Source organism: Ixodes scapularis, unplaced genomic scaffold, assembly GCF_016920785.2.
Source record: "Ixodes scapularis isolate PalLabHiFi unplaced genomic scaffold, ASM1692078v2 PGA_scaffold1__304_contigs__length_218370807, whole genome shotgun sequence".
In the NCBI taxonomy this organism is placed as follows: Eukaryota; Metazoa; Arthropoda; class Arachnida; order Ixodida; family Ixodidae; genus Ixodes; species Ixodes scapularis.
In genome coordinates, this window is record NW_024609846.1 from 60,241,324 (window position 1) to 60,267,779 (window position 26,456).

Below are 26,456 nucleotides of genomic sequence, written 5' to 3' on the forward strand. Positions count from 1 at the left end.
ATGGAAGAGCTTCCAAACTTCAAGAAACGAAGAGGAATTGCTAAATGGATTCCTGTGATCATCGCCGCCTCGATGCTCTTCTTGGAGTCGTCCACGTACCGATGCTCCGGTATTTTTTACGTCATTATCATGGAAGAATTCGCCATCGCCCGTGGCCCCGCATCTTGGCCAATCACCATTCTAGGTGCATTAAATGATATCGGAGGTAAGTGCCTTCACACAATAAAAAGAAAGACGTTTACAATTTCCCAATGCCAAATTAGAGCGTAGCTTTCGAGGGGGAGGAGGGGAATGTATGCCCCTCCTCCCCCTCCCCTTCTCTCCTGTTCCCCTTCCATTTAGTGGAAAATTTTCGTTAAATTTTCAGCTTAATATAGCCAAATTTCTCCGCCAAATTTAGCGGGAAAATGTTCCCGTTAAAATTAGTGGAGAAATCTGCCGAAAATATTCCCGCTAAATTTAGCGGGAAATGGCGGGAAAATGTCCTCGCTAAGTTTAGCGGGTTAAGTTTCCCCGCTCAATTTAGGGGGAACTTGACGTCATGTGACCACAACACCAATTCAATTTTCCCAGTAAATTTAGCGGGGAAACTCTGACGTCCCGTAATGCAACACACGCGGTTACGCCGACCGCGATGCCGATGCTGCTCAATCCGGAAACGGGCGCCTAGCCGCGCTCTAAAAAAGGAATTGAATTCTTTTTAGCACGGAATCTGTTTAAGTGGCTATGCATCATCACGGGAGTAAAGTCTGAAGGGATGCCACGGGAACTGTTACGGAATGTCTAACGCTTAATTCAGATGGAATGCGTAACGCGTAATTCTGAGAATTCATCAATATCTTAATCCTACGGGTAATGCGGATATACGCACCATGTATTTTCGCGGCACGATTTGGGACTTGTGGCGGACTTCGCAATTTTTTCCTTTCTCCTTTGAATTTTGTTGCGTTAGACTGCTATGAACATTTGGAGAGGGGGAAATGAGAGCAAGCCGGGACGTCAGAGGACCAAGCTCTGGTTGGAATGATTAGCCGGTAGACGCTAACATTGTCGCCACTCATTGTTCGAACGCGGACGCCGGACGTCGGCGTTCGAGTTCGAAAAGTGATTCGGAGTTTTTTCGCTTTTGTTTTTCATCTTTGCGTATATCCGCTTAGTGAAAGAGTTTCGGGCTTCTATGCATGGAGTCGTGGGTTCGAATCTCGTCGAGTCGCGTTTAGACATTTGTTCTTTCTTATTAAATAGTTATTATTTCTTCTGAATTATGTGTTCTTTTGTATTGACTGTCGTCTGAAGTACGCGTTACACATGCCGTAATGGCTTACGTGGCGTCTCGTCACACCCTTCTTCGGGAATCCCAGTCCTTAGACACATTCTGTGTTAAATACGCAATAACTTGAACGCGTTTTTCGGTTTCGGATTCCTCTTAGAACCCGCTTTCGCGCTAGCGGTCCTGCTTCTTATAACCAAAGCGCGCCACTATAAGCATTTAGAGTAAAGACGCAGGCGATATGATGACGAATCAGAGTAGAAAAGCCGAGAGACAAGGAGCTAAAAAGTACAAGAACAATACCGTCTCAGAACCAGCTGACAAAGGATTTAATTTGACGCAGTCTTCCTTCGTCTCTTCACATATCACGAGCACAACCTCCGGTCGTCGGTAGGCACCACATTTGAAGGACTCAAACAAAAATACACGAGCACGACTGCGGTCTTAAGCTACCGGTGAGTACATCATTGTTAGACCCGCCATAACGGCGGTGTCTCATCGTCCAAAACAAACCTTAGCTCCCAAACAACGGTTTGGTACAATTTCGTGATAAACTAAAAAATGAAAGCCGTTTACAATTTCCTGTAACGCCGGTTAGAGCGCAGCTCTTGAGGAGGAAGATGGAAGCGTACTGAGGGATAGGTGACACCTTGAGGTCACGTGACCTCGAGGGGGTCACGTGACTTCAGGGGCTCACGTGACCTTTGGGGGTCACGTGACCTCTCACGTGACCTGAAGGGTCACATGACCTTAGGGGGTCACGTGACCTAAGGGGGTCACGTGACCTCAAGGAGGTCACGTGACTTCAGGGGGTCACGTGACTTCAAGGGGTCACGTGACTTCTGGGGGTCACGTGACCTAGGGGGGTCACGTGACCTAGAGGTGTCACGTGACCTGGGTGGGTCACGTGACCTCGGGGGGTCACGTGACCTCGCGGTTACGCCGACGGCGACGCCGACGCCGCTCCAGCCGGAAACGGGCCCCTAAGAGCTGCGCTCTAAAATAAAGAAGAAAATTAGGAGAAATCATCCCGCTGTACAAAGAAAGTAAACCAGAGAGAAAATAACGTCCATATCTCCTTATCCAAAGTCAAAGAGGGCCTACTAATACAATTTCCGGCGTTCGTAATCCTAATAGTGTTTTTAAAAAACCCTCTTGAATAAATATTTTTCAGTGCTAACAACAGTCGTCTCAGCCCAGTCTGGGTAACAATCATTGCACTCACTGAGATGGTTTACAATTTCAGAATTGACCGAAGAGGAATTAATCGCTGTTTTATGTTATAAAAGCCGGTGGTTAAGGCAGCGGCCGGTTTGACAAACATACGAGAACTCACGTGCCAAAAGAATTTCATACACTACTGCAATCTCACATTTAGTGGCCGGATCTCTATGATTTTTTTGCCAACCATGCTTGTCCCCCGAACGTTTACGCTATGGCTCTTCGTCAAGGCCTTGAGGTTCTGAGAGAAGATGGGGAAAAAAGGCAGGCACACACACTTCTCAGGTTTCTTGCGGAGAACGGTAACAGAACCGACATTAAAGAGAACACTCCTAAACACACTCAACTGGAAACACGAGCTATAACCCGAAGAAACCAGTCGTGTCATTTGAAAAGTAACTCTTATCATAATAGTAAAAACAAGACTTGCTCAAAGCATTTTTGAGGAGAGAGCATACTACTGCCCTTTTCACTGCTTTCGGTTCGCTACTTTGAAATAACAGCACCGGTTTCGGGGCAGCTTTGCCATAGCTCCAGCTCAATCCTTGCAAATGGAAAAAAAAATTTAATCTAAAAACTGAATACAGCCAGAAGTGCAAATTTCCCTGGTAAAGATGAGTTTCGGAGCTTGATTCTTTATAAAGGAAATCCAACGAAACACATCTGGTCCTTCAAACACGCAGATGAGAAAAATCGTAGACATACCGCTTGATAACTACACTATTCGGCACGACTGACTGAACTTTTGAAACAACCACCCGGTCTAAACCAGCTGAAAAAATTTCAGAAAGCAACGGGGCCAAGGGGGACCTAATATAAATACCCTGTTTCTGGGCGAAAACATTCCTATCAACCTCAACTGCTGCTGATCTTAGATAAAGTTCCAACGAACGCATGAAAATTTCAACATCAAGGCCAGGCAGCTTGGAACATAACCAGGTTATCATCTAACAACTGACGCACGTCGAACTTTTTTCGTAAAGACGAAAAGGGCATCAATCTTTGTACAGCGCAATGCGTGCTTTTCGCTTAAACGATTTGAACGGCGTTCCGTGAAACACCCTTTTTACGTTTCTGTAAAAACAAAAAAAAAAAAAAAACAACAACACCTGCAGCGCACGGGGATGTATGTACTTAAAGTTGCAATAGGAAATGTTCGCTACACAAATCGAGAAGTAACTAAAATGGGAGCTTTCTTCTGCTAAGTAATGTATATCTTGATTAAACGAAAGCGATAACAAATGCGACCCATTAGGTCTTATTTTTACAGATGACGTATCTTCAGCTATGTGACAAAATTTAAATAGGCGAAATGATTTTGAAAATTGCGTTACCCTGGTATAAATACAGCAAACTTCGCCACATTTCCAAGTTAAGTATGTGCGCTTGGTGGTATCCTGGGGCATCCATTTTGGGTATTTTGACAAATTCATTATTTGGAGGCTTTTACAAAAAAAATTTTTCAGGATAAAACGGTGTACTAACACAGTTTACCTCCCCGCTATTTGTCCGAATTTGCGCATAATAACTTTCAATTTCGATAACCTACCAGAAATCAAACACCTGGTTATAATCGAAAGTTTTTGTAGCATACAGTGAACAATGGTTTTCTAAATGCCTGAAACGGTGCGAAACAAACACCGAGTAGACAGACTCTAAAACAATTGTTGAATGCGGAATGTTATTACGGACTGTGGTGTAAACTGCAATACGGCTTGGCGAAGAAAAAACAAACGCCTTTTTGCGCAAAACCAAATTTGCCAAGATGATATTGTTCATGAAACACGTTCTACATGCTTCCTTCTTGATCAATGGCATATTGGGTACATTCTTTTTGACACCAAATGCGTAAGGAATGCTACGTTGATATCTTCTAAATTAAGTCTTTCGAATGAACGCATTATGGTCTAACCGTCATTCAGTTATCGGCGCTAAAAGTTGCAATATTTAATGTCCTTTTACACGCTGAGTATATATTTTCTACAATGAAAGAACCTTTCAGATTCCACCAAACAGTTACCTATGTGTTGGATTTGTCCTTGTCAGTCGCGCTGTTTCTATTATGAATACATATACCTACTAGCCCAGCTATGCGTTTTGTCAAACAGTTGTAATCATCTGCGTCCGTTTGTAATCATCTTGAACATACATTTAGAGAGACAATATGCTTTTGCGTATAATTACCACAGATATGAAAATCTATCGAAAACTATCGATAGTTTTTCCAAAACTGTTGATAGTGTTAAAAACTGCGATGGTGGACTCCAGATAGCACTATCGATAGTCCACTGTCGATAGTACTATCTATAGTTGACAATCGATAGAACTATTGAAATCTGGCTTTCGTTCGGCTATCGATACAATCAGAAACAAGCTTTCAGAAAACTATCGAGTGTTAGGAAAATTAAAGCACTACCCTAAAAGATAAGGACGACGGATATGTACGGGCAGGCAACGCCTGGTTTCGGGGAAAAGCATGACATTTAAAGGAAACCATACAGAGTGGCATTCTCGTACAATTATTTTACCGGTAAAACAAAAATGGCGGTTCGCTAGTTTTCTTGCGTGCATATTTTGTGTGTTCATGGGGTTCTGATATCAGGTTTCACACTTTAGTATGCCCGCAATTGTAATACAATTGACTATATTCAGATTTGTTTTTTTGTTTTTGTATTTGGAGTTAGGGGAAACATTTGCTGAGATATTTAGGATCAGGGTTTTCACAAGTTTGTTTCACGCTTGTGTCTACTTTATTACTCAATTGGCACATATGCTTTTTCATACCCTTTACCACTGAAAGGTGAAAATGAGCACTCTGCTAGGGATGATAGAGCTTTACTTCTTCTGATGTCCAGTTATAGCAAATATCAAAAAATCGAAAATTAGCTGTTGACGAAAGAACTTAGGCTTGTATGCCGTGTTATATTGCAACTTTTTGGTCAGTTCTATTTTGTCCGGGTTTACTAACGCTGGCTAGGAAAATATTTATCTGTTGGTGTAAAATACAACTTCAAAATCCTGACGCCGTCACATAATATATAGTGTCCTTATCAGGGGCGACCAATAAGAACAGAAAACGTTGCTTAGAAAGTATGGCTTCCGCCACATCTCTTGACTGGAGTCATCTGGTGACAGGGATGACAGGGACATCCATTTTTCTGATTGAGCTAATAAAAAGCCGCAGGAACACCCCGAACAAAAATCTAAAAAAGCAACAAAATATCCTTCGAGAACTTTCAAGTTTATATTTTTTTTATTAATTTTTGAAGTGTATACAATAGATATTTTAATAGCAGCAGCTTTTAAGGGCGATTTCTAGCGTTTTTGTGATTGCTTTCCGATACGTTTTAGATTGTTTCGCGATAACTATGCGGAAGTTCCTAATTGCAGTTGCGTCTTTTGCCGACAAACACCACATTTCCTGGATGTCGTTCGTCAACTAATAAAATCCCATCGATAGCATTGGAATAGTTGGCTATTGATATTTTCTTAATATGCGCCTATAAACAGTTTCACAATAGTGGGCTAGTATGGCTATCGAGTTTCACGATGGTCGACAATCGATAGTTTTACGATAGTCGACTATCGATAAGTAGTATCGCTTATATACTATTGATAGTAGTATCGATAGTTTTACTATGGTCCACTATTGATAGCACTATATATAGTTTTTCACTATCGGTAGTTAAATTTGGCTTCTACTAGTGAAAGTATCGACAGCACTATCCATCGTTTTCCATCACTAAGTGTCACGATATGTCACACTGCGTCACATAACGTTACAATCTCACGTCGTGCGACATCGCATGAGTGTGACATCACATGCGTCGTATTAAAGCGCCACAAATAGTTAAGATTGCGTGAAAATGACGTCACATCACGTCAATATTAGGTAACGCCGCAGTGTCAAGGACGTCAGCAATGCAGCAGGCAAAAGAACCCAAATGCAATGACATACATCTAATTTGGCAGCAGTCACAATAAAATCTCCAGTTTTTTTTTTCATTCCAAATTATATTAACAGCTCGTATAGCTCATTTCTAACTCTTCCCGAACTCAGACCCTTTACTATAATGCTTTTTTTAACGCAGGAATTCTAGCTGGGCCTCTGTGTTACCTGATTTCTTTGAAGTCGGTTATCTTGATTGGGTGCCTCGCGCACGTGCTCGGCATGGTGGGCGCATCCTTCGCACCCACAGTCGCCTGGATGTCGGTCACTTTAGGCTTCATTCACGGTAAGAGGTATTGAATATAGAGGCTACCTAATTAGTTTAAAAAAAAGGGTAGCCAAATCAAGAATTGTTCAAATATTCAAGAAAAAACTTTAAATTTATTATCACGTTCTTTTACTCCCAGATGCCGCTTAGTCAAGCGCGCGTAATGTTGTGATGACCTTTTTGGGTGTATTTGAATATGAGCAACTCTCTAAATGATGCTTTTTTTATTAGTATTCAAAAAGCGGAACACGGCAGGGTAGGATGATGGCTTATGAAATTGTAGAAAAACGTTCCTGAATATAAGACGTCTTGAAAATAAACTGCATTAAACAAACACACGTCAAAAAAAAACATACTCCACAACTCAAAAAATCGTTACAACAATTGTTAGAACTCAGCCTGCAGCATAGGGCTCACGTAGAGTGCGGATAATGGGCAGCTTCGTCCAATCACATGGCACATAACCAATTAGGGTTAAACCTGCAAAACGTTATGACAGCGCATACAGAAATAATGATTTCTTTCATATTTATCCCCAATAGTTTGGTTCTGAAAGGTGAACTGCAAAAAGAAGGGCCGATTACAATTGGCAATTGCCAATCTAGTGCTTTTTACAGTTTATTAAATAAGTAATACGAGGTTATTCGTAAATTTACTATGTGGCAATGAGTTATCGCATATAGTATTCTTAAATTTCAGAAGTTGTAAAGCTAGGTTCAAACAATGCCTTCCCTCTCCGCTCTCACTATCATAGCGCCCACGAAGGGCAGCCATATAAGAAGAAAACTGTCTTCATGCGGTGCACCTCTACTTTCATTTCTCTTTCCATGATATTGTGGTCGTTAGTCCTCTAATATTCCTCGTTGACCAGCCGATTCACTCGAAAGAAAGCTTGTTACTGGCTATCCTGCGTAACACGTAAAACTTAAACCACCGCAAACAAACACACGCAAAAAAGAACTCAGCGAATCGCTTAGGACGCGATGAGACATCAAAACGCGATCAACGCTAGGATATTGTACTTGACTTACTATCTTGCTCTTTGACCTTGCACACATCGTATTTTTCAGGTAAATCCTATTAAATAATAATTATGTTGCATGTATGTTTAGACAGCCGAAAGTTAGCTTAACTGAACAGAGGAGTTGTCTCAGTTGTAGATAAAAAGTTAACGAGTGTAGTACAACCACTGGCATGGGGTCTTTAACGTACACCACGCAGTATTAATACAGGACCGCACGCCGGTACGATGTTCATGCGGTTCAAAACAGGCAGGGGCAAGTATTGAACCCAGGATACCTGGGTTCTGCAGCGCGAGCTTTCGCCACGCTGCGAGCTGCGACGCTTTAAAACATTTCGCCACCGATCATCTCCTAATAATATTAAGGGGTTCTTTATTCGGGAAGATTATACTGTAGCTCAAGTTTGATTAGCTAAATGTTGCTTAGGAAATCCGCAGTTGCTGGTATATCTTTAAACTTTTTAGCGCGCTAGAAAAAAATCGGAGGTTAGGCAATTTATATAATTTTATATACCCTATTGAAAATAACACATCAGCCCTGATGCCCTATGGAACCCTCTCAGCGCTTCAAACCCCTTGAGCCCTATAAACCAAGCCAGACCTTCAAACCCCTTCAGCGCGTAAGAACCTTCAGCCTTTCAAGCCCCCTCAGTCCTTCAACCCCTTAGATTCCCAAATGACTGTGAACTTTAGACCAAAAAATGCAGTTTAAATCGTTACTGAAAATTTATTTCAGACATTGAGTTTTACATGCATATTGTAACTGGGTAAATTCGTGAGATGTACGGTAGTTCAACTAATAATACCGATCAGGTTCACCACACGGACACATACACACTATCAGTAGCACGTTTAGCGAAAACCACGAACACGTAACCTACATCCGCCACTCTTGAGAAGTCCTGAGCACAGTCACGGTGTCGCCTCCGGCGTCTTTTTTTCGCTCGCTGGATGCTTCGGATGACGGACGAACGAAGGGGCTGAAGAAACAGGGCATTGAGAGACCTTCATCTGCACACCCAGCTGCTGTAGAAAATGCGGAGAGCAAGTCGTCTGCTTCTTGCGCAGGAGTTCCGCTGACGTAAGAACGACGCCGAGCTCTTGTGGGCTGTTCAAAACCAAATAGTGGGTACATCTCAATGCTAGGTGCTTTGAGGTCCACCCACTATTTTTTTTTTTTTTTTCAATAAGCCAATAAGAGCTCGGCGTCGTTCTGACGTCACTGCAACTCCTGCGCAAGAAGCAGACTACATGCTCTCCGCATAGGTCCCACGCGAGCAACGGGAAGCCGACACTGAGAGTCGGTTTGTTGTTGTGCATTTAATTTGCGATCGTTGACGGAGAAAAAATAGGGCGACCAGCTTGTGACGAAGGCTCCATTTCGACTGACTGAAAACAGGTTATGAACAAACAAACAACAACACGCCCCTCTTTTACTTTCCCCACGCACCCTCTCTCCTTCTTGAGCAAAGAAAAACAGTGCAAAGGGGAAAGGGCGAAAACTAGGGAAGCTGAAGTGAGATGAGCGACCTCCTTTCCAGAACGGCTTTTCTCGAACGCGCACTTGTCCCCTTCGGTGGAGCCGCGTCAGCGTCTCGACATGATGCGAAGGGGCAACGCGTCTTCAATTTTGAAAACTCGTCACGCCCGCCCGGAACAAAATGGCCAGGCGGCTTCCCCGACGCATATATCCTGAAGGGTCACGTGATCTCCCACACAGATCCGTCAAAACGATTCTGATGGGTGCTGTCATTTCACTGAAAGCATTGGGACAAACTCCACAGGCCTCTCAAAAAGCTATGGCGGGCCTCTTACACCCTTTCGGCATTTTTAAAGCGTACGTCAGGCCCTTTAATAAACACTTTGATGGGTACGTCAAAACATTTAAGAAATCGAGCTATGGCTCATAGACGGATTTCAATAGGGTATCTATTACTAAACAAGTCTGCTTCTAAAGGTCAGCTATTAGCTCCACCTGGGTTTTTCTGAGACTCAATTTCTTGTTTGAGACTTTCTTGTCTCCGGTTGCAGTCTTTATTGGCAAAGGCCAATATAAAAAAATCTGGCACAGCACCCTCTTATCTAAGGTGTAATACATCATAGCTCAACAAAGTATTTTTTTTAAACGTTAAACAACACTATTGCTTGTTTTGCTCGTGAACCGACTAAAACAAGATATAAATATTTTGAGAGATTAATTTTCTTTTAAACAAAATGTTCATAAACAGAGCGTCACACAGTTAGCACCAGACGACATCGGCACAGTTTTTTTTGTTGTTTTTGCTGATTCAAGGTATTTATGAAAAACAAAATGTAGCACCTAAGTTATTGTAGAGGCTGGGTATGTTTAACCACATTCGTTGATTATCGAAAACCTTTTGTTCCAAGACAAAAAAAAGTGAAAGCCGTTTACAACTCCCTGTAACACCGAATTAGAGCGCAGCTCTTGAGGAGGAGGAGGGAAGGGTACTGGGGGGGGGGGGGTTAAGAGACCTGGCGGGGGTCACGTGACCTTAGGGGGTCACGTGACCTTGGGGGGTCACGTGACGATGCCGATGATGTCATCAGTGACGTCACTGATGACGTCATCAGTGACGATGACGATGCGGACTCCGATGACGTCATCAGCAATGATGACGATGGCGATGCGGATGTCGGTGACGTCATCAGTGACGTCACTGATGACGTCATCCGTGATGATGACGAGTGACGATGCGGATGCCGGTGACGTCATCAGTGACATCACTGATGACGTCATCAGTGATGATGACGATGACGATGCGGACGCCGGTGAGGTCATCAGTGACGTCACTGATGACGTCATTTGACAATGACAATGCGGATGCCGGTGACGTCACCAGTGACGATGACGTTATCGGGGAGGTCACGTGACTTTGGGGTGACCTTGGGGGTCACGTGAAATTTAGGATGACCTTGGGGTGAGCTTGGTTACGCCGACGCCGCTCAAGCCGGGAACGGGCCCCTAAGAGCTGCACTCTAAAAGGTGAAAGCCCTGTAACGCCGAATTGGAGCGCAGCTCTTAAGGAGTAGGAGGGAAGGGTACCGAGAAGAGGGTAGACCCCTCCTTGTCCTCCTCGTCCTCATTCTCCTCTTCCTCTCCTCATTCTTTAATATGCTGCGGGGGTCACCTGACCTCGGGGGAGAAGGTCACGTGACCTCGGGGGGTGTTACGTGATTTGGGGGGAGGGGGGTCACGGGACCTCGGGGAGGGGCCACGTGACCTTGGGGGGTCACGTGGGGGTCACGTGACTTTGAGGTGACTTTGGGGGGAGGTCACGTGACCTGGGGGTCACGTGACCTTGGGGTGACCTTAGGAGGGGTCAAGCGACCTCGGGGGTCACGTGACTTGGGGCTTACGTGACCTTGGGGGGTCACATACATGGGGGTCACCTGACCTTGAGGTGACCTTGGGGGTCACGTGACCTTGGGAGAGGTCGCGTGACCTCTGGGGGTCGCGTGACCTTGGGGGGCACGTTACCTAGGTGTCATGTGACCTTGGGGGTCACGTGACCTTGAGGTGACCTTGGGAGGGGTCACGTGACCTTGGGATGACCTTGGGAGGGGTCACGTGACCTCGCGGGGTTCGTGACCTGGGGGTCACATGACCTTGGGTTGACCTTGGGGGTCCCGTGACCTTGGGGTGACCTTGGTTACGCCGACGACGACGCCGCTCAAGCCGGAAACGGGCGCCTAAGAGCTGCGCTCTAAAAACTGAGAACGGAGGCGCAGTGACTTGCTTGCGTTAACTCTGTCGTGCTCTGTACCTTGAAAGCTTGTATGTTTGATGCGTCGAATTCTTTAAAGCTACGTACTCATATGCACCTTACCCTGAAGGTGTCAGAAAGCCGAATTGGCATTCCTAGTCTTGGGTGTTTCTGCTGAAGTGGCTACCAGTGTTCTGCTTTGTGTAAACGAGATTAATGCCCGGAGGTAGAATATGACCTCACATCCACAGCCACCTGTAAAAATAGGTTCACCTGATTGTGTTTTAGTTTGAATTTTTATTTCTCTCCTGACTGTAATTTCTGGTCAATAGCCGAATATCAGAGCTAATATATCCCTATTATGTACAGCTTTTTATACAGCTTGAATGAAGTTTAGCATAAAATGTTGCACTCGTGTCAGGCCATTGTCATTTAAAGTGTTGTAAAGTACGTATAATCTCAGCTTTACAGAACAGAAACGAATCTTTTATTTCAGGAATTGGAGGAGGCTTCATCCGCACTTTGCTGCAGGTGTACCTTAGCACAAATTACAAGAAACACCTCGGAATGGCTCATGGCCTGATGTTCGCTGGAGCCACTGCTTCCTCCTTCGTTTTTCCTTCCGTCCTAATGAGTTTGAAGGAGGCAGTCAATGCTCGGGGATGTATGTTAATATTAGGAGCAATTCTTCTGCACTATATTCCATTGTGCATGCTCATAAAGCATCAGGATCGCGTCGACATATCGAAAAATGTATCCACCAACGGCAACATCGAGACCATCGAAACTACGGAAGAATTAACCACCACAGAAACATCTTCAAGATCGTGTTTTGTGATTGCCCGGGATGCTGGGAAAATACTGTGCACACCAACGTTTTATATCATCGTAATCTCCTGGTTATTAGTGGTGTACGCACTCGAACTTTTCTTTATTACTATAGTGGACTTCGCAATAGACAGGGGCTTAACTGCCGATGATGCTGTGACCCTGCTCGCAGGATACGCGGTGACGGATCTCTGTGGAAGGGTACTCCTCCCAGTGGCCGCTGACAAGCAGTATGTTCGTACAAGTACGCTCATGGCTGTTAACTATTTTTTCCTCGCTAGTTCATTTCTGGCGTTACCAGAAGTGTGGTCTTTTGCCAGCCTTCTTGTTGTCGGTGCTCTGGCCCCAATATTTATGGGATGTGGACTAGCCATGACCGGTGTACTGATGGCCAAGTACATGGGCAGGGAACGTCTACCGCTCAGCTATGCAATCGCCAGTCTACTCAGCAGTCCGTTGGTCTTCCTCAAGCCTGTAGTCATTGGTGAGTAGTTTTCTTCTCATTTCTCCCTACCATGCATATTCAGTGCCTTTTCTCATTTCTTCGTGCGGTGCATGTTTAGACGCGTAGATTACATCATAATGTATTCTCTCGCGTGATATTCTATTGAAGTATCAAAGCTTATGGTAGGGAAAATAAGGAGTAATTGGAACTGTTACGTTCGACCTTGATTGTGCACGAAACCAAGAGGGGTAAGGGGTGAAATCCGTAAATAGTTATATATTTACACAAAGAAGTAAATAAAGTTAAATGAAAAAACCAGTTGAAAAGAAAAAAACACGAATTCAATATCTAAAATACAGTTCGATGTAGGCAGTTCCCGACTCACGTTGCCGTGGAGATGGAGTAAGTGATTGCTGGCAGACTTCCCTCTGAACGTTGGCTGTTGGCCACACTTGTTCCCGATCAAGTTTCCCAGGGTAGCTTTCGGGGGCAAGACATGAGCTTGCCGGACGCTGGAACTAGGCCAGCCACCGGTGTATTCGCTCTGGGACGGAGCCGAAATCTAACCGTCTCTCTCGTCCAGAAAAAATCTCTCGCACGCTCCCCGAGCCTTGAGTCTTCCTTTGTTTTCGTTGTTTCTTTTTTTTTTTCGTCCTTTATCAACCTTGTCAGGGACATTATGCCAAAAACAACCCACAAAATTCTGCGGCATGTCCTCTTATTTTAAATTATTTGCATATAAATCAGAGGTTATTTTATTGTGGTGTAGCCTCAGAGTTCCTAACTATCACAGCATGGGTGCCTCTCAAGTGAAGTGTACTTTGACTTTTCTGCGGATTCGTGACTTCGATGACTATGTGACTAGCAAAATAGTTAGAAGCCGAACCCCTATACTCTGTGCCCTGCCTTGCACAATGGGTTGATTGAATTGAATTGAATTGAATTGGTTTTATTCAGACACAAGGTCTCCGATGACAAGGCAAAAGGCAGATGGGTTCTGCCTGACTTGGCCCTATCACCAGTTTACATTGCTCAGCGTATAGTACGACACGTTGTAATATAAACACAGAAACCACGGGGAAACAGAACGGCCCACAAATAAAGATCAAAACAACATAACTTATACAGTAGTCATGTCATAACAATTTTCGGGGACATAGGACGCACTAGAATAAATGAAGCTCAACCATTGGATGCAAACACTTTTTAAAAACATTTATTCAATGGGACATGATAGAAGGTACCGTTTTATATTTCTTTTAAAGGTATGCTTTGATCCGCATTCATGAATCATTTCTCTTACGGCCGGATGTTTATTTAAGAAATGAGGAATTAAGTACGCTAATTGAGTATGTCCGTAATTCGTCCTTGACCAAGGTATTCGATAAGAGTCAAACCGAAGATTGTATTGTATATTTCTAGGAAGGAATGCGTCAAAAAAAGTGGACTGGTCACGATTGAACTCATTAAAAATGTGGATTGAAAGTTTAAGCTGGAATAACTGACTAATATTAAGGAAGCTATGTTTTAGAAAAAACGGCGTTGTGTGGTCGGTGCGCTGAAGATTTTCAATACAACGTACTGCTTTTTTTTTGCAAAACAAACAGCCTATCAATATTTGTCTTAGTCGTTGAACCCCAGACTAGTAGACAGTAATGAAGGTGGGAATGAACTAGTGAATAATACAACTGACGTCTTAACCAGCCTGGGACAAGTGTTCTTATTTTGTATAAAATGCCAATAGATCTAGAGATGCTTGCATGAATTTTATTTACATGTGGAGTCCAGCTTAAATTTTCTTCGAAGAGAATTCCCAAAAATTTGTAGATAGTGACACGCTCTATCGTAGAGTCTTGGAATTTTAAAATAATTTCGCAGTCATCCGGTTTACTTCGCGGCTTAAAAATGATATATTTAGTTTTTGTAACATTTAACTGAAGCTGATTGGAGTCTAGCCAGGACGATAACTCGCTCAGCCATGTATTAGCAGAAATTTCAAGATCACGGAGACATGGGCCAGAGAAAAATAAGCTAGTGTCGTCGGCATACAAAACTATTTCAGGAGTTCTAGGTATACGTACGATATCATTAATATAAATAATAAAAAAGAGAGGACCTAAAATAGACCCTTGTGGGACACCGTACGAAATTTGTTCTAACTTGGACCTGTAGCCATTAAGACTAGTATATTGTTGTCGACAAGATAAGTAGCTACGAACTAAATCTAAAGCAACACCTCTTATTCCATAAAACGGTAATTTATAGAACAAAATATCATGTTTAATCGAATCAAAGGCCTTTCTGAAATCGAGAGGGTAACGGAAGGGGAGGACGTGTGCTGCTCGCTCATTGCTGACGACCAATAGTGAAATGTTTGTTTTCAAAATTATTAAGTATTTTTTCTTTGATGCTAAGTAGAGCCATTTCGGTTGACTTATTCTCCGTAAAACCGTATTGCTGAGTAACAAAAGCATTTCTTTCAATAAGAAACTTTGAAAACCGTTTTTTTATAAGAAATTCTAGAACCTTTGAAAACAAAGGAAGTACAGAAATAGGCCTATAGTTGTTAATGTTGTCAAAGGAGCCTCCTTTGTGTAGAACAGCCACTCTTGCAATTTTCATGCCATCAGGAAAAATGCCCGTTGCTATTGCGTTATTGCATATATGCTGCAGAGGAAAACACAAGAGGTCTGCGACAGCTATAATTGGTATAGCCTTGATGTCATCCTCTCCAGCTGCAGTATTTGTAGATAAAGATTTAAGGATTGAATATATTTCTTGTTGATCGCTTGGAGCCAAGAAAATAGTGTCGACAGCTACAGATGAAATATATTTGTCTAAGCTTTCGTTCGGACCATGTGGCTGCAATGACGCACCTGCGTTTAAAAAATGGGAGTTAAATTTGTCTGCCAGTAAGGCATCGTTATACTCAATACCATTTAGAGTTAATGTATCGGGAATCTTACTCTTGTGTTTTCCAATTAGACTTCCTACTGCACCCCAAAGTTTTTTTGGTTCATTCGAAATAGATGCAAACTTGTTTTTATAGTACTCAACACGTGCTTTCTTGAGGTCCTTATTTAATTTATTTCTTATTTGTTTATATTTAATTAATATTGTCTGGTCCCTTAGTCGAATAACTTTATCGTAGAGTTTGTTACGTTCATTAATCCTTTTATACAGCTCGCGAGTAACCCACGGCTTCCTAGACTTCTTGTGATTTATTACAGGTCGAAGAGGAAACGCTTCATTGTAAATGTGTTTTATTTTATGCAAAAATATGTCGTAACACGAATTTGGGTTTTCTTCATTATAAACGTCATCAAAACTGGTATTTTCTATCATGTCCCGGAAAAGAGCAAGAGCATTCACGCCGAAATTGCGTCGCAATACAGGAGGGTCACGGATGTTACACTTTTTCTTTTTGACCAGAGGAAAAAAAACAATATATTGGCAAATGATCACTTAGATCGAATGTAAGAATACCCGATACAACATCCTTTGGGTCATAGCTAGTAACACACAAGTCGATCAAAGTTTCACTTTCAGACGCTAGTTTTGTTGGTGAATGAATGACGTTTGAGCAACCAAAAGATTCAATGACATCAAGAAAACGTCGGCAGGAACGAGTAGATGAAAGCAAATCAATGTTGAAGTCACCAACTAAGACAATTGGCAAATTGAGACATGACACGTAGTCTAGAATTTCATTTACAAACTAAAAAAATTCATTTATATCGCCCGATGGGGGCCGATAAACTGAAGCAATCAGTGACCCAAGGCACTTTACAACAACCGACTCATACTGGTCACTCATCTGCGTAAATTCGGGCAAGACTACATACTCAAGGTTATTTTTAAAATAAAGCGAGGTCCCTCCTCCCTTGCGATTTCTTCTGTAAACCCCTTCAGATTTATATCCTGCGAAATTGACTACGTCGTGTTCACTCGAAAACCACGTTTCAGTAAATGCCAATAGATCGAATCTGTGATCTAAAGAATCCAAGGCTGTTTCTATTTCAAACCATTTATTTTGTAAGCTTCTTATGTTGATATGAAAGATTGACATCTTATCACTTCGAAGCAGAAAAGGATCGTGCACAACAGAGTTAAATGACGTGCTGTCAAGATAAACAGTTACTGGTGGTTCTGCCATCACAAAAATACAAATAAATTAAGCTTCTAACTTTCACTGATTCAGCAGATCTTATCTAAATCAGCCTCACACTCAATGACGATTGCGCGTTCGCCCGCTGCCTTACGCACAAACAAGAGACCATTCTTCTGCCAGGCAAACTGGTACTGTTTTTCCTCAGCCTTAACCCTCATCAGCCAAAGCAACTTCTTATTCTGCGGTGTCAGGTTATCGAGAAAATACACGTTGGATTCGATATTCTTTAGAAGACCCCTTTTTGCCATCCACTGGTCACGTGTAATGCGCGACACGAAGCGAATGAGTACGGCCGGAGTTTTGCCTGGCTTTGAAAACAGCCTGTGAACGCCTTCTAGTTCGTTTTGTGACAGTTCTGGTAGTTGCAGTTCAGTTGCTAGCTCGTTTATCTTATTCAGTAGGTTTTCGTTGTCAGTTTGTGGCAATCCATGTATTTCGAGATTCTGTCGCCTACTGTACTGCTCCATGCTGTTGACTTGTATTTTTAGTTTCTGAATTTCTTGGCCAGCATTATCAGCCTCGATCTTCTCCACTTTTTTTTTCAGGGTTGCAATCTCAGTGGATTGGCGTTTCATTTCTTTAAGAACTTCGTCGTACTGTTCAGACATATGTTGAACGGACTGTTCCAGCTTGTTGACGGTCTCTTTTACCAACATCAATTCATCAACTTTGCACCTGATTACTGGTAATTCCGTTAGTTTCTTATTGATTTCCATGAGAACCTTCTCAAGGGCAGCTTGTTCGGGTTTCTGCTTTACAGCACCCTCGGCCCCACGAGCTTTCGAAGTTTCGCATGTTTGGCATTTCCATTTACTTTTATCGACATCCCCTTTGGCCTTGTAGGTTGTCTTAGAAACACCAGAACACGAGCCGATGTGGTAACTGTAGTCGCATTCCGAGCATGTTAAAAACACTCCATTTTCAGGGAGTGACTTAAGACATACCAGGCAATCGGAATCAGCCATTGTAAGCTAGACAGAGAACAGCACAACGCTACAATAGCAATAGCCACAGCAACAGCGGCGGCGGCGAGTGGGCAGTAACCATAAACGCAGTATACAGCGAAGTGTACCAACCTGCAAATTTCGAAGACAGCTGTTAGTCTCAGGCCGCTGTCACTGCCGCCACCGCCGCTGAGCAAGTGGCTTGGATCCCGGAGAAATGCGCCTTTTAACGGCGCTAGGTGACGTCAGGTGCTTGCTTGTAAACCAATGACTTGAGGCCTTCGTTGCGATGATGATAAAGTGCTCCTGGCGTTGATAACAGTACGGCGCTTCAGCGAAGTCTGCAAATTTCGAAGACAGCTGTTAGTCTCAGGCCGCTGTCACTGCCGCCACCGCCGCTGAGCAAGTGGCTTGGATCCCCGAGAAATGCGCCTTTTAACGGCGCTAGGTGACGTCAGGTGCAGGCTTGTAAACCAATGACTTGAGGCCTTCGTTGCGATGATGATAAAGTGCTCCTGGCGTTGATAACAGTACGGCGCTTCAGCGAAGTCTGCAAATTTCGAAGACAGCTGTTAGTCTCAGGCCGCTGTCACTGCCGCCACCGCCGCTGAGCAAGTGGCTTGGATCCCGATGTTGATTCTAAGGGACCGGAAACAAATACCACAGGATCTGCAAAGGAAGGAAAAACGGAGTTTATTAGGCTTTCTTGGGTTGCCAAACCAACAGATTTCTCAGTAAACCGAACGAGTCACAAACTGGACGAAATACAACACCAAGACCTCATATGCCTTTTCAGGGACATTTTTAATTATTAAGTCACTATTCCTAAAAGCATACCCCGAACGCCGTACCCGGTGCGCCGTACGCGAGATATGTAAGGATGCAAGAAATAGGTACGGAGAGGTGAGGCTAGGCAAGACATTATAAATTATGTTCAGTTTTGAGCAGTGTGTGAGTCACTTATTTAAAAAAATAAGTAAATACACATTGGTAAGAATATATCAAGAGCCTTAATGGGGCCTTCTCAAGCAGATGAATCACCTACGTCAACATGTGTTAGAACTCAGAAGGAAAGCTATACCCATAACTTCACTCTGGATTATTTATAAGTCATATTAGAAGTGTGATTATTTATAAGTTCCATTAGTACTGTGGTACTTACGCGCATGTAAATCCTACGACCAATAGTTGAAATATTTATAAAGCTACTATCTGAGACGTGATAAGCTCGTTGAAGATAGCAGTAGGCATCAGGCTACGCTTGAAACGAAATCATTATTCATAATTTTTTCAGAACTTAAAAAAAAATTAAAAAAAAAACGGCAGGATTTATGTTCTAATCACTCGGGGTTTCCGTTTTGCTTGGTTCTTTACCCTAGAATTAAATTTCCACATCTAATCTCTAAGTTCTGTTTTGTGTATTCGTCACCACACTCCAACAAGTTTTTTTTTTCAGGTTATTACCGTGATTATATTGGGTCCTATAATGACCTCTACAGACTGTTGGGTGGACTGTTGCTGAGTCTGTGTATACCTTGGACAGTCACAACGATCTGGGAGCGCCGAGAAAATAAGCGAAGGACTTTCCTGCAGCATGTGTATACAAGCTGCAATAACAATGAACTTCGAGTGAAATCGCCTTCTTGTTGTCGAGATATCTTCAATTCATGACTGGTTATCTAAAAACCTAAGTACTTTGTAAAATTGTGATCCATTATGATATGAGGCGTTAGGGCGTCAGAGGATTTCACTGTAATGTAAATTATCTTTTCATGTTTTCATTTTTCATCATGTTGATACCATCTTGGTGTGTTTTTTTTACTAAACGTGGAACCGCAAGTTATACAAACTGTACTAAATAAAAAGTGGTCTGTAGACCTAATTTCAACATTTCAAATAAATTGATGTGTCGCACGTCACATGTCTTCTGTAATAACATTCAACGGAAATTTTTTTTATATTTTTCATCTATTTTATACATTGCACACCAACAAAACATGACGAGCATGAGTGGTAATAACTCGAACACAGCTACGTAGGCTAAACACATATCTAAACACGCACATACCGGAATACAGAATAGTGCTCAATGCCAAAAACGAGCGACCGTCCACTCCTATCTCTTCACTATCACCACGTGCTCGTGAATCGCAAAAATTGCCCAAAATTTATATTCCTATTTCGAAAAGAGAGGTAGGCTGAAAGCACGAAAAGCTTTTATGATAGGCGTAACAGCCCTTAATGACATCACAGCCATGACGAGCTAGGAAGCAAGTATTTTAGGCGCTAGAATACTGGCTTTTATAGCAGATTCAGCTGAAGCGAGAGGCATGTTGAACTTGACAGGCGACGCGGTAACGTAGCTGCGTCATCCTCTCCCGCCCGTGGCCCATCTTGCGTTTTTGTTTCTTTCTCTAAAGACGCCCCGCGAAGACGCCACGGCGTAGCTGGACTAAGGGGCCACATTAACGCCACATCAGACCAAATCTGCGGGAGCTGTCGTCTACAAAACGCTCATTTAGAACGATTTTTTGGCGTCGAGCGCCGATTCGACTAAAGTAAAGACTAGTCCGCACGCTTGCGTCTGACTGCTCGAGTGCCTTAGGCTCTTTCTTTTTTCTTTTTTTGTAATCTATATATCCCAAGAGAAGACTGGATAACCTGTACGCTGGTTATTTTCCGACCGCTTGTGGGGTCATGTTCTTTATTGGTCGCATTTGCAATACGAGCTGCAAGGAAGTGCTGAAAGTTGTTGATCAGCTGCAACTGCCTCCGCCTTAAAGGCCAACTCCGGTCGAAAACGAAACCGAAATAAATGTCTGCAGGTACGAATTCCGATCACAGCCGAGATACTACGTCAAGCTGAAGCCGCATGCTTCACTAAACCCGATTTTAAAGATGCCATCAGCTGCTCTTTAGCGGACGGCAAGTGGGTTAGCCTTTAGTCAAGGAACACTCGCGCAGCACCCTTGTGACGTCACGTCACAGTGGAGCTGCGGTTGATTGGTTGCACCGCGTACCGCAGCGCCCTTGTGATGTCATATCGCGGCCGTATGGGTGACAATAAGTGTTGCCATCCCTCTAGCAGATAGTTTTGGTCTTGCCGTAGAGGCCCCAAACCAAACTTTGAGCCGTGATATTCATAAAAGCACCGCACAATATCGAGAAAATCAAATTATACCCTGTATGTCAGGGACACTGATTTAGTTGAGAACAGTCATAATTCCAAATTTATAAAAAAAAAATGAAATAGAACGGGGTTGCCTTTTAGTGACCTCTTTCCTTCTCGCCACGCGAAAAACGCACCAAATGCTTTCTCGCGACCAGTCTCCACACGAGGCGTCCGTCATTATATTGCAGATAACGCCCTTGGTTGGAGATGGACCCTCTCTTCATTGTAGGCTCTCTCCGGGACTGCGTGTAAATAGACTAAAAGGTTTGCAATATGTGCTAGATCGTATCTAAGCAATGCTTCTTAACAAAAATGAAAAGTTGAGCTAGTCGTACACGTTTATGATGAAAAACAGCGCGAAACACAAGGACACAGAGGAGAGAAATACATACAGGACAGGGCGCTGACTATCAGCTTGCTTATCTTGAAAACACGCGGGTATGGTTTTTTTCCTTCACTATGGTGTCGTTTCTTTTGCTTTTACTGTGGGGTCGCTTTATTTTTTTTTTTTCTCCCGTAACATTGCCAGAATTGGTTGAAGTCCACGGTGAAACAATGATGCGTAGAAAAGTATAAAACTATATTCGCTGATCAGAGTTTGCACGGCCATCAAATAGATGGCACCAGTGTGTATTCTAGTTGTAAGCCGCTACAAGTCAGCGCAACGCACTCGAGCTTCATTCAGCGCAAATCTTTAAATCAGCCTTAGAGGGGTGGGGTACTCCTTAGATATTTTGAGCTACCTCAACCAACTATATTTTCCGACTCCCCGGTCTTTACCCTTTCCGATACTCTATTTAGTATCGCGCAATTCATAATAGTTATCGTGGAATCGGCAAATAAAAGTGATAAAAAAGCCAACATTCATATATACCCACACTTTTCTGTGCCGTGAAGTCAGTGGCAGGCAGGCTTTCCAGTCGAGCAAGCAGTCTAAAAAATAGAATATGCCAATCATTTGTTCCGCGCGGGAGCGCGGGTACTGGAGCGAGCTTCCCAAGCATTCATTTGACACCATGAAACTGCTTGTAATCAGTTGGGAACGAACTCTAAAGTCCAAAGAGTGAACCCCTGCCTTCCACTGACGTCACTTTTTCGTTGTTGCCAGTAGACTTTCAGTTTGAAAAACACGGTGAGGACCGAAACTGCAATGGAATTCGCGAAAAAACAATATATCGACCTAATATTTGGGATACTATTTTAGCAATGTTCTTTGGTGAATTTAACAAAATTTCAAGCAAATTGGCGACAGTAAGTGCCCCATAAAAGGGCACTGACTGGTCAAAATCCTTTTCTTTTCTTATTATACGATACAACTTGAAAACTATGTCTGGACTCTGCCCTCAAAATTCGATGCTTGGGAACTCGGTATCTGTGAAGTAAAAAAAAAAAAAAAAACGAAATCCAAAAGCCGAATTAGAAGTTCCCGAGCGATACGCGCCAGAGCAGTGACGTCAAAGACTGAGTCGCCCTCTAACTTGAGTTTTTCTCCTGCCTCTGAAAGTGCCACAGCGGGAAGTGCCGTTTCCTCCCGCGATCCGCCCTTCTCCCTGCGTGTCGCCTATCGTTGCAAGCAGACGACGCTCTACTTTCGAGTTTGAAGTTTCAGCGATCTCAAATTTTTTGAGACCTTAAATTGCTTGAAACTGTGTGAAGTTGAAGAGGACCCGTAGTGGACTTGTGTGGACGACGTGAGGAACCATGTCGCCCCGGTGCTGCGTGAATGGCTGCCCTGGCGGAATCACAGCCGAAAGTACGCTGCACAGGTTCCCAAACAGTACTTCAGTGAAAACGGCCTGGCTAGCTGCAGTTCCTGGACGATTACTCGATGGTTTTGGATCCAATTCTTTTATTTGTTCCCGATACTTTGTCGACGAGGTTTACGAGGCTCGTCCAAGCGTACCTAGAGCGTTAGGAGTGCAAATGGTGCCTCGGTTGAGGCGTGGTGTTGTGCCGACAAACTTTCCGCAGCGGGGCACATCACACCAGGCAAAACGTCCAAACCTAGAGGTAAGTCTACCAAAAATATCAGACTATATGGTACTTGAACTACAGCATAATCTCGATGAACGCAAGCCAACACTGGTGCGTGGCATGAATTAATGTATACCTGCTCTTTGCTCGCCAGTCGAACGCCGTCCCGTCCCAGCCGACGCTTGACTTTAAAATTCTCCAGAAGATAAAAACAGCGCAAATGAAAACAGCGTGGAACGACATACTTCATCTTCTGAAGTATGTCGTATCAACTCGTGCAAGCTTCAACTTTAGCTTGAAAAATTAACATTTAATTAATTTCATGATTGTGGCATTGTATGCACCTCATTGCTGGAGCACACACTACGTAGACGTTTAAATGTGTATACTGTATATAGCTAAGACCGGAGGCATAGTACTGCAGGCATAAGACTATTAGGGCAGTTTAATTTGAAATTGAACAGCAGTGTCGGAGTGGCTATTTTTATTTGGCTCAAGTAAACATATGTACAGGGTGTTTTGTTTTATGTGCGCCTATTTAAAAAAAAAAAAAATAAAGGACAAAACGTTTTATGATTGCTTTTTTCAAACAAAAATACAGCAGCGAAAGAAGCACACGGACACAGACGATGGGAAACAGGAGGAGGCGCACTCTCAAGTGAAGTAGATAAGGTTAACAAGGATTTTGTGGCTATATTAGCCTGTCAACTTTCAATAAACTTCAATTGAGAGTGCGACTTGTCCTGTTTCCTTTCATCTGTGTCCCTGTGTTCGCTCGGCGCTGTTTTTGTTTTTTTGTTGTTGTTGTTGTTTCTTTTTTTTGCAATGAACCAACTGGCCCAAGTCTCCACTTCATTGCTGTTTTCACTACGTGGGCATTAGATGGGAATATAACCATTACTATTACCAGACTAATCAACTAATATTTCTTAATTAACGTTTTAATCACTGTAATTAGGATGCATGTTTATGTTACAAACTTTGAGGCGGTCGTATCCCGAAACTGTTTAATTTTATATAATTCGCGTAAACAGTCCGTGTGGTAGTCTATGCGGAGTGCAAGTTCGTCTGCTTCTTGCGCAGGGGGTAGCGGTGACGTCAGAACGCCGAGCCCTGATTGGCTGATCGCGCCCCCCTATCTGAGCGTCGTCTGCTCCTTTGCAACGTCGTCTGCTCGCAACGTCGTCTGCGTCTGTCTTACCTTTCCTGCGACTTTCGGAAGTTCAGAGGCCAGATTCACGAAACGATCTGACGCCAAAAATGTGCGCAAGACAAAACTTAAGAACAAATTCGTATTCACGAAACGAAATTTTCACAAGTTTGCGCAGGTTACGACGAAATCCTCCGACAGCTCCGAAGCTGTCTTACGCACATCTCACGATCAAATCAGCATGGCCGACAGCGTCGCGGTCGCGACGACCCTCGAACGTTTATTTTTCAACGTGCGCTTCACACGCTTCCCGACTTCAAGCAGCAAGAAAAAAGTAATAGGTACTTGAAACAGACCACGACGAAAAGAACGCTGGATCCACAAACACCCGGGAAAAGCTCCAACGGCCACGATTCCACCGAACACGACCAAGCGAGCACGGCAGTTAGGCCTAGCAGGCACTCCGCGACTCGGCGACCGTTTGCCCACGACCGGCTGGCGTGCTGAATCGAATATGCCCGCGCGGCCCTTGTAAACCCTTCCCGTATTATACTTTGATCGCTGACCTCAATTTTAGATTAAGAGGTCAAATTCTTCTTCTTGTTATCTCCTTGTTTCCCGAGGCAACGGTGACTCTCGCCGGTGAAAAAGCGGTGAATCTCCGGCAGACGCAGGAAAGGTAAAGCAGCCATCGCTTTGACTAGCAGACGTAAAGCAGACGACGTTAACTGCGCCAACCCGCCGACGCCGCCGCACACGAAAGGAGGGAAAAAGTATTTGAAAGGGAACTTGCGGACACTAACACCCTCACTCTCGTTCTTAGCAAACAAACCTCGGCACCTCGGGACACCCCGCCAGTGAGTCCTTTGACTTCCCTCCTTGATGCGCGTCTGCTAGTTGTTAGACAAAAACAACGTAGCGCTCGAGTTATTTCGTCTGCCCTCTCAGAAAAGCGAAGTCGAGCTCGCTCGTAAAGACCTGCACTTCCGAAAGTCGCAGGAAAGGTAATCAGACGCAGACGACGTTGCGAGCAGACGACGTTGCAAAGGAGCAGACGACGCTCAGATAGGGGGTCGCGATCAGCCAATCAGGGCTCGGCGTTGTGACGTCACCGCTTCTTCCTTTCTCACGCGCAGAAGACGAAAATGAGCCCACTTGCGAGGCGTATAGTGGTAGTCCGAAGGTTTCGATTTTTGCGCAGTGTAGAGCGTAATCGTTCTGCTTGTTCTACGTCTGCAGTGCCAGCTGTCTCTTGTTTTTTATGGCAAAAAGCTTTTTTCAGGCCGAATCGCGCTGTGCGATGCCGATATAATCTACACCTGCTCGTGATTCGGTGATCCCTAGGTCCAACGGCTGGTGTCCATGCGAAATGAACCAATTTCACTAGTTCCACAATCGCACGAGAAACCGTTCTAGCTCAGCACTTTTGGAATCCGAGCACGATGCGGGTGAACAGTGGGGCCGCACTGACCATACTCAAGCCGGAACTGTACGTGGCATCGAACATCTTTCAATAGCGTCACAATCTCGTGGTACTAGAACGATTCCAGAAGTCATTCAAACGGGACACCGAAGGAGAAGAACAGTATCTCGATCTGGGGTGCGGCACGGGCGACTTCACGCGTGAGGGCCTGCTTCCCCACTGTCTTCCGTGCCGAAGGATCGTCGCCGTCGATGTCTCCAAGGGCATGGTCGAGTACGCGAGGAGCCATTTCGGCCATCCCAAGATTGACTACGACGTCCTCAACGCTGTGGAAGAGGACGTGTCCGGTTTCATGGGGCGCTACGGTCAGTTCGATCACGTCTTCTCCTTGTTCTGTCTGAACTGGGTAAAGGACCAAGCGAAGGCGCTAAAAAACATCGCGCTGCTGATGAAACCTGGGGGCAGTTGTCTGCTCCTCTTCGTCGCCTCGACGTCCCTAATGCCACGCCGCCAGGAACTGGCTTTGAAGACGCGCTGGGCGAAATACGCGCAGGTGAGGAATGGCGGTGCGCGGCCTTCTTTTTTCCTGACTTTGTGTTGCGTGTACTTTAGACCTCGACGCTGGCATCTTGGAACGACCCCCCACCGCAGATTGCCTTATAAAGCTAGTCTCCAAGTCTCAATTCTGGGGCGCGTATATCATAGCATTCTAAAAGTTAAAAGACCTCAAAATCGGGAAATCATGCTTCTCTACACTGTAAAAAATTTACGTCAATTTGACGTGTCTTTCCCTCGTCAAAAAAGACGGGCACGCTCATCATTTCAAAATACGAGGATGCCCTCATTATTTATTTGGCGCGAGAGCCGAGCCTTCCAGAAAAGCCGAAATCCCAGG

At 44.0% G+C, this 26,456-nt stretch overlaps 1 protein-coding gene across 1 annotated transcript; it reads left to right on the forward strand.

Annotated features, from left to right (window-relative positions):
• Positions 1-26,224, forward strand: LOC8032087 (monocarboxylate transporter 6-like). The gene is made up of 6 exons (XM_042290193.1): positions 1-205; positions 6,583-6,726; positions 11,951-12,766; positions 19,299-19,471; positions 25,656-26,114; positions 26,213-26,224. Exons 1-6 carry the CDS (start codon positions 1-3, stop codon positions 26,222-26,224), a joined length of 1,809 nt encoding a protein of 602 aa, XP_042146127.1.
• Positions 26,225-26,456: the final 232 nt, after the last annotated feature.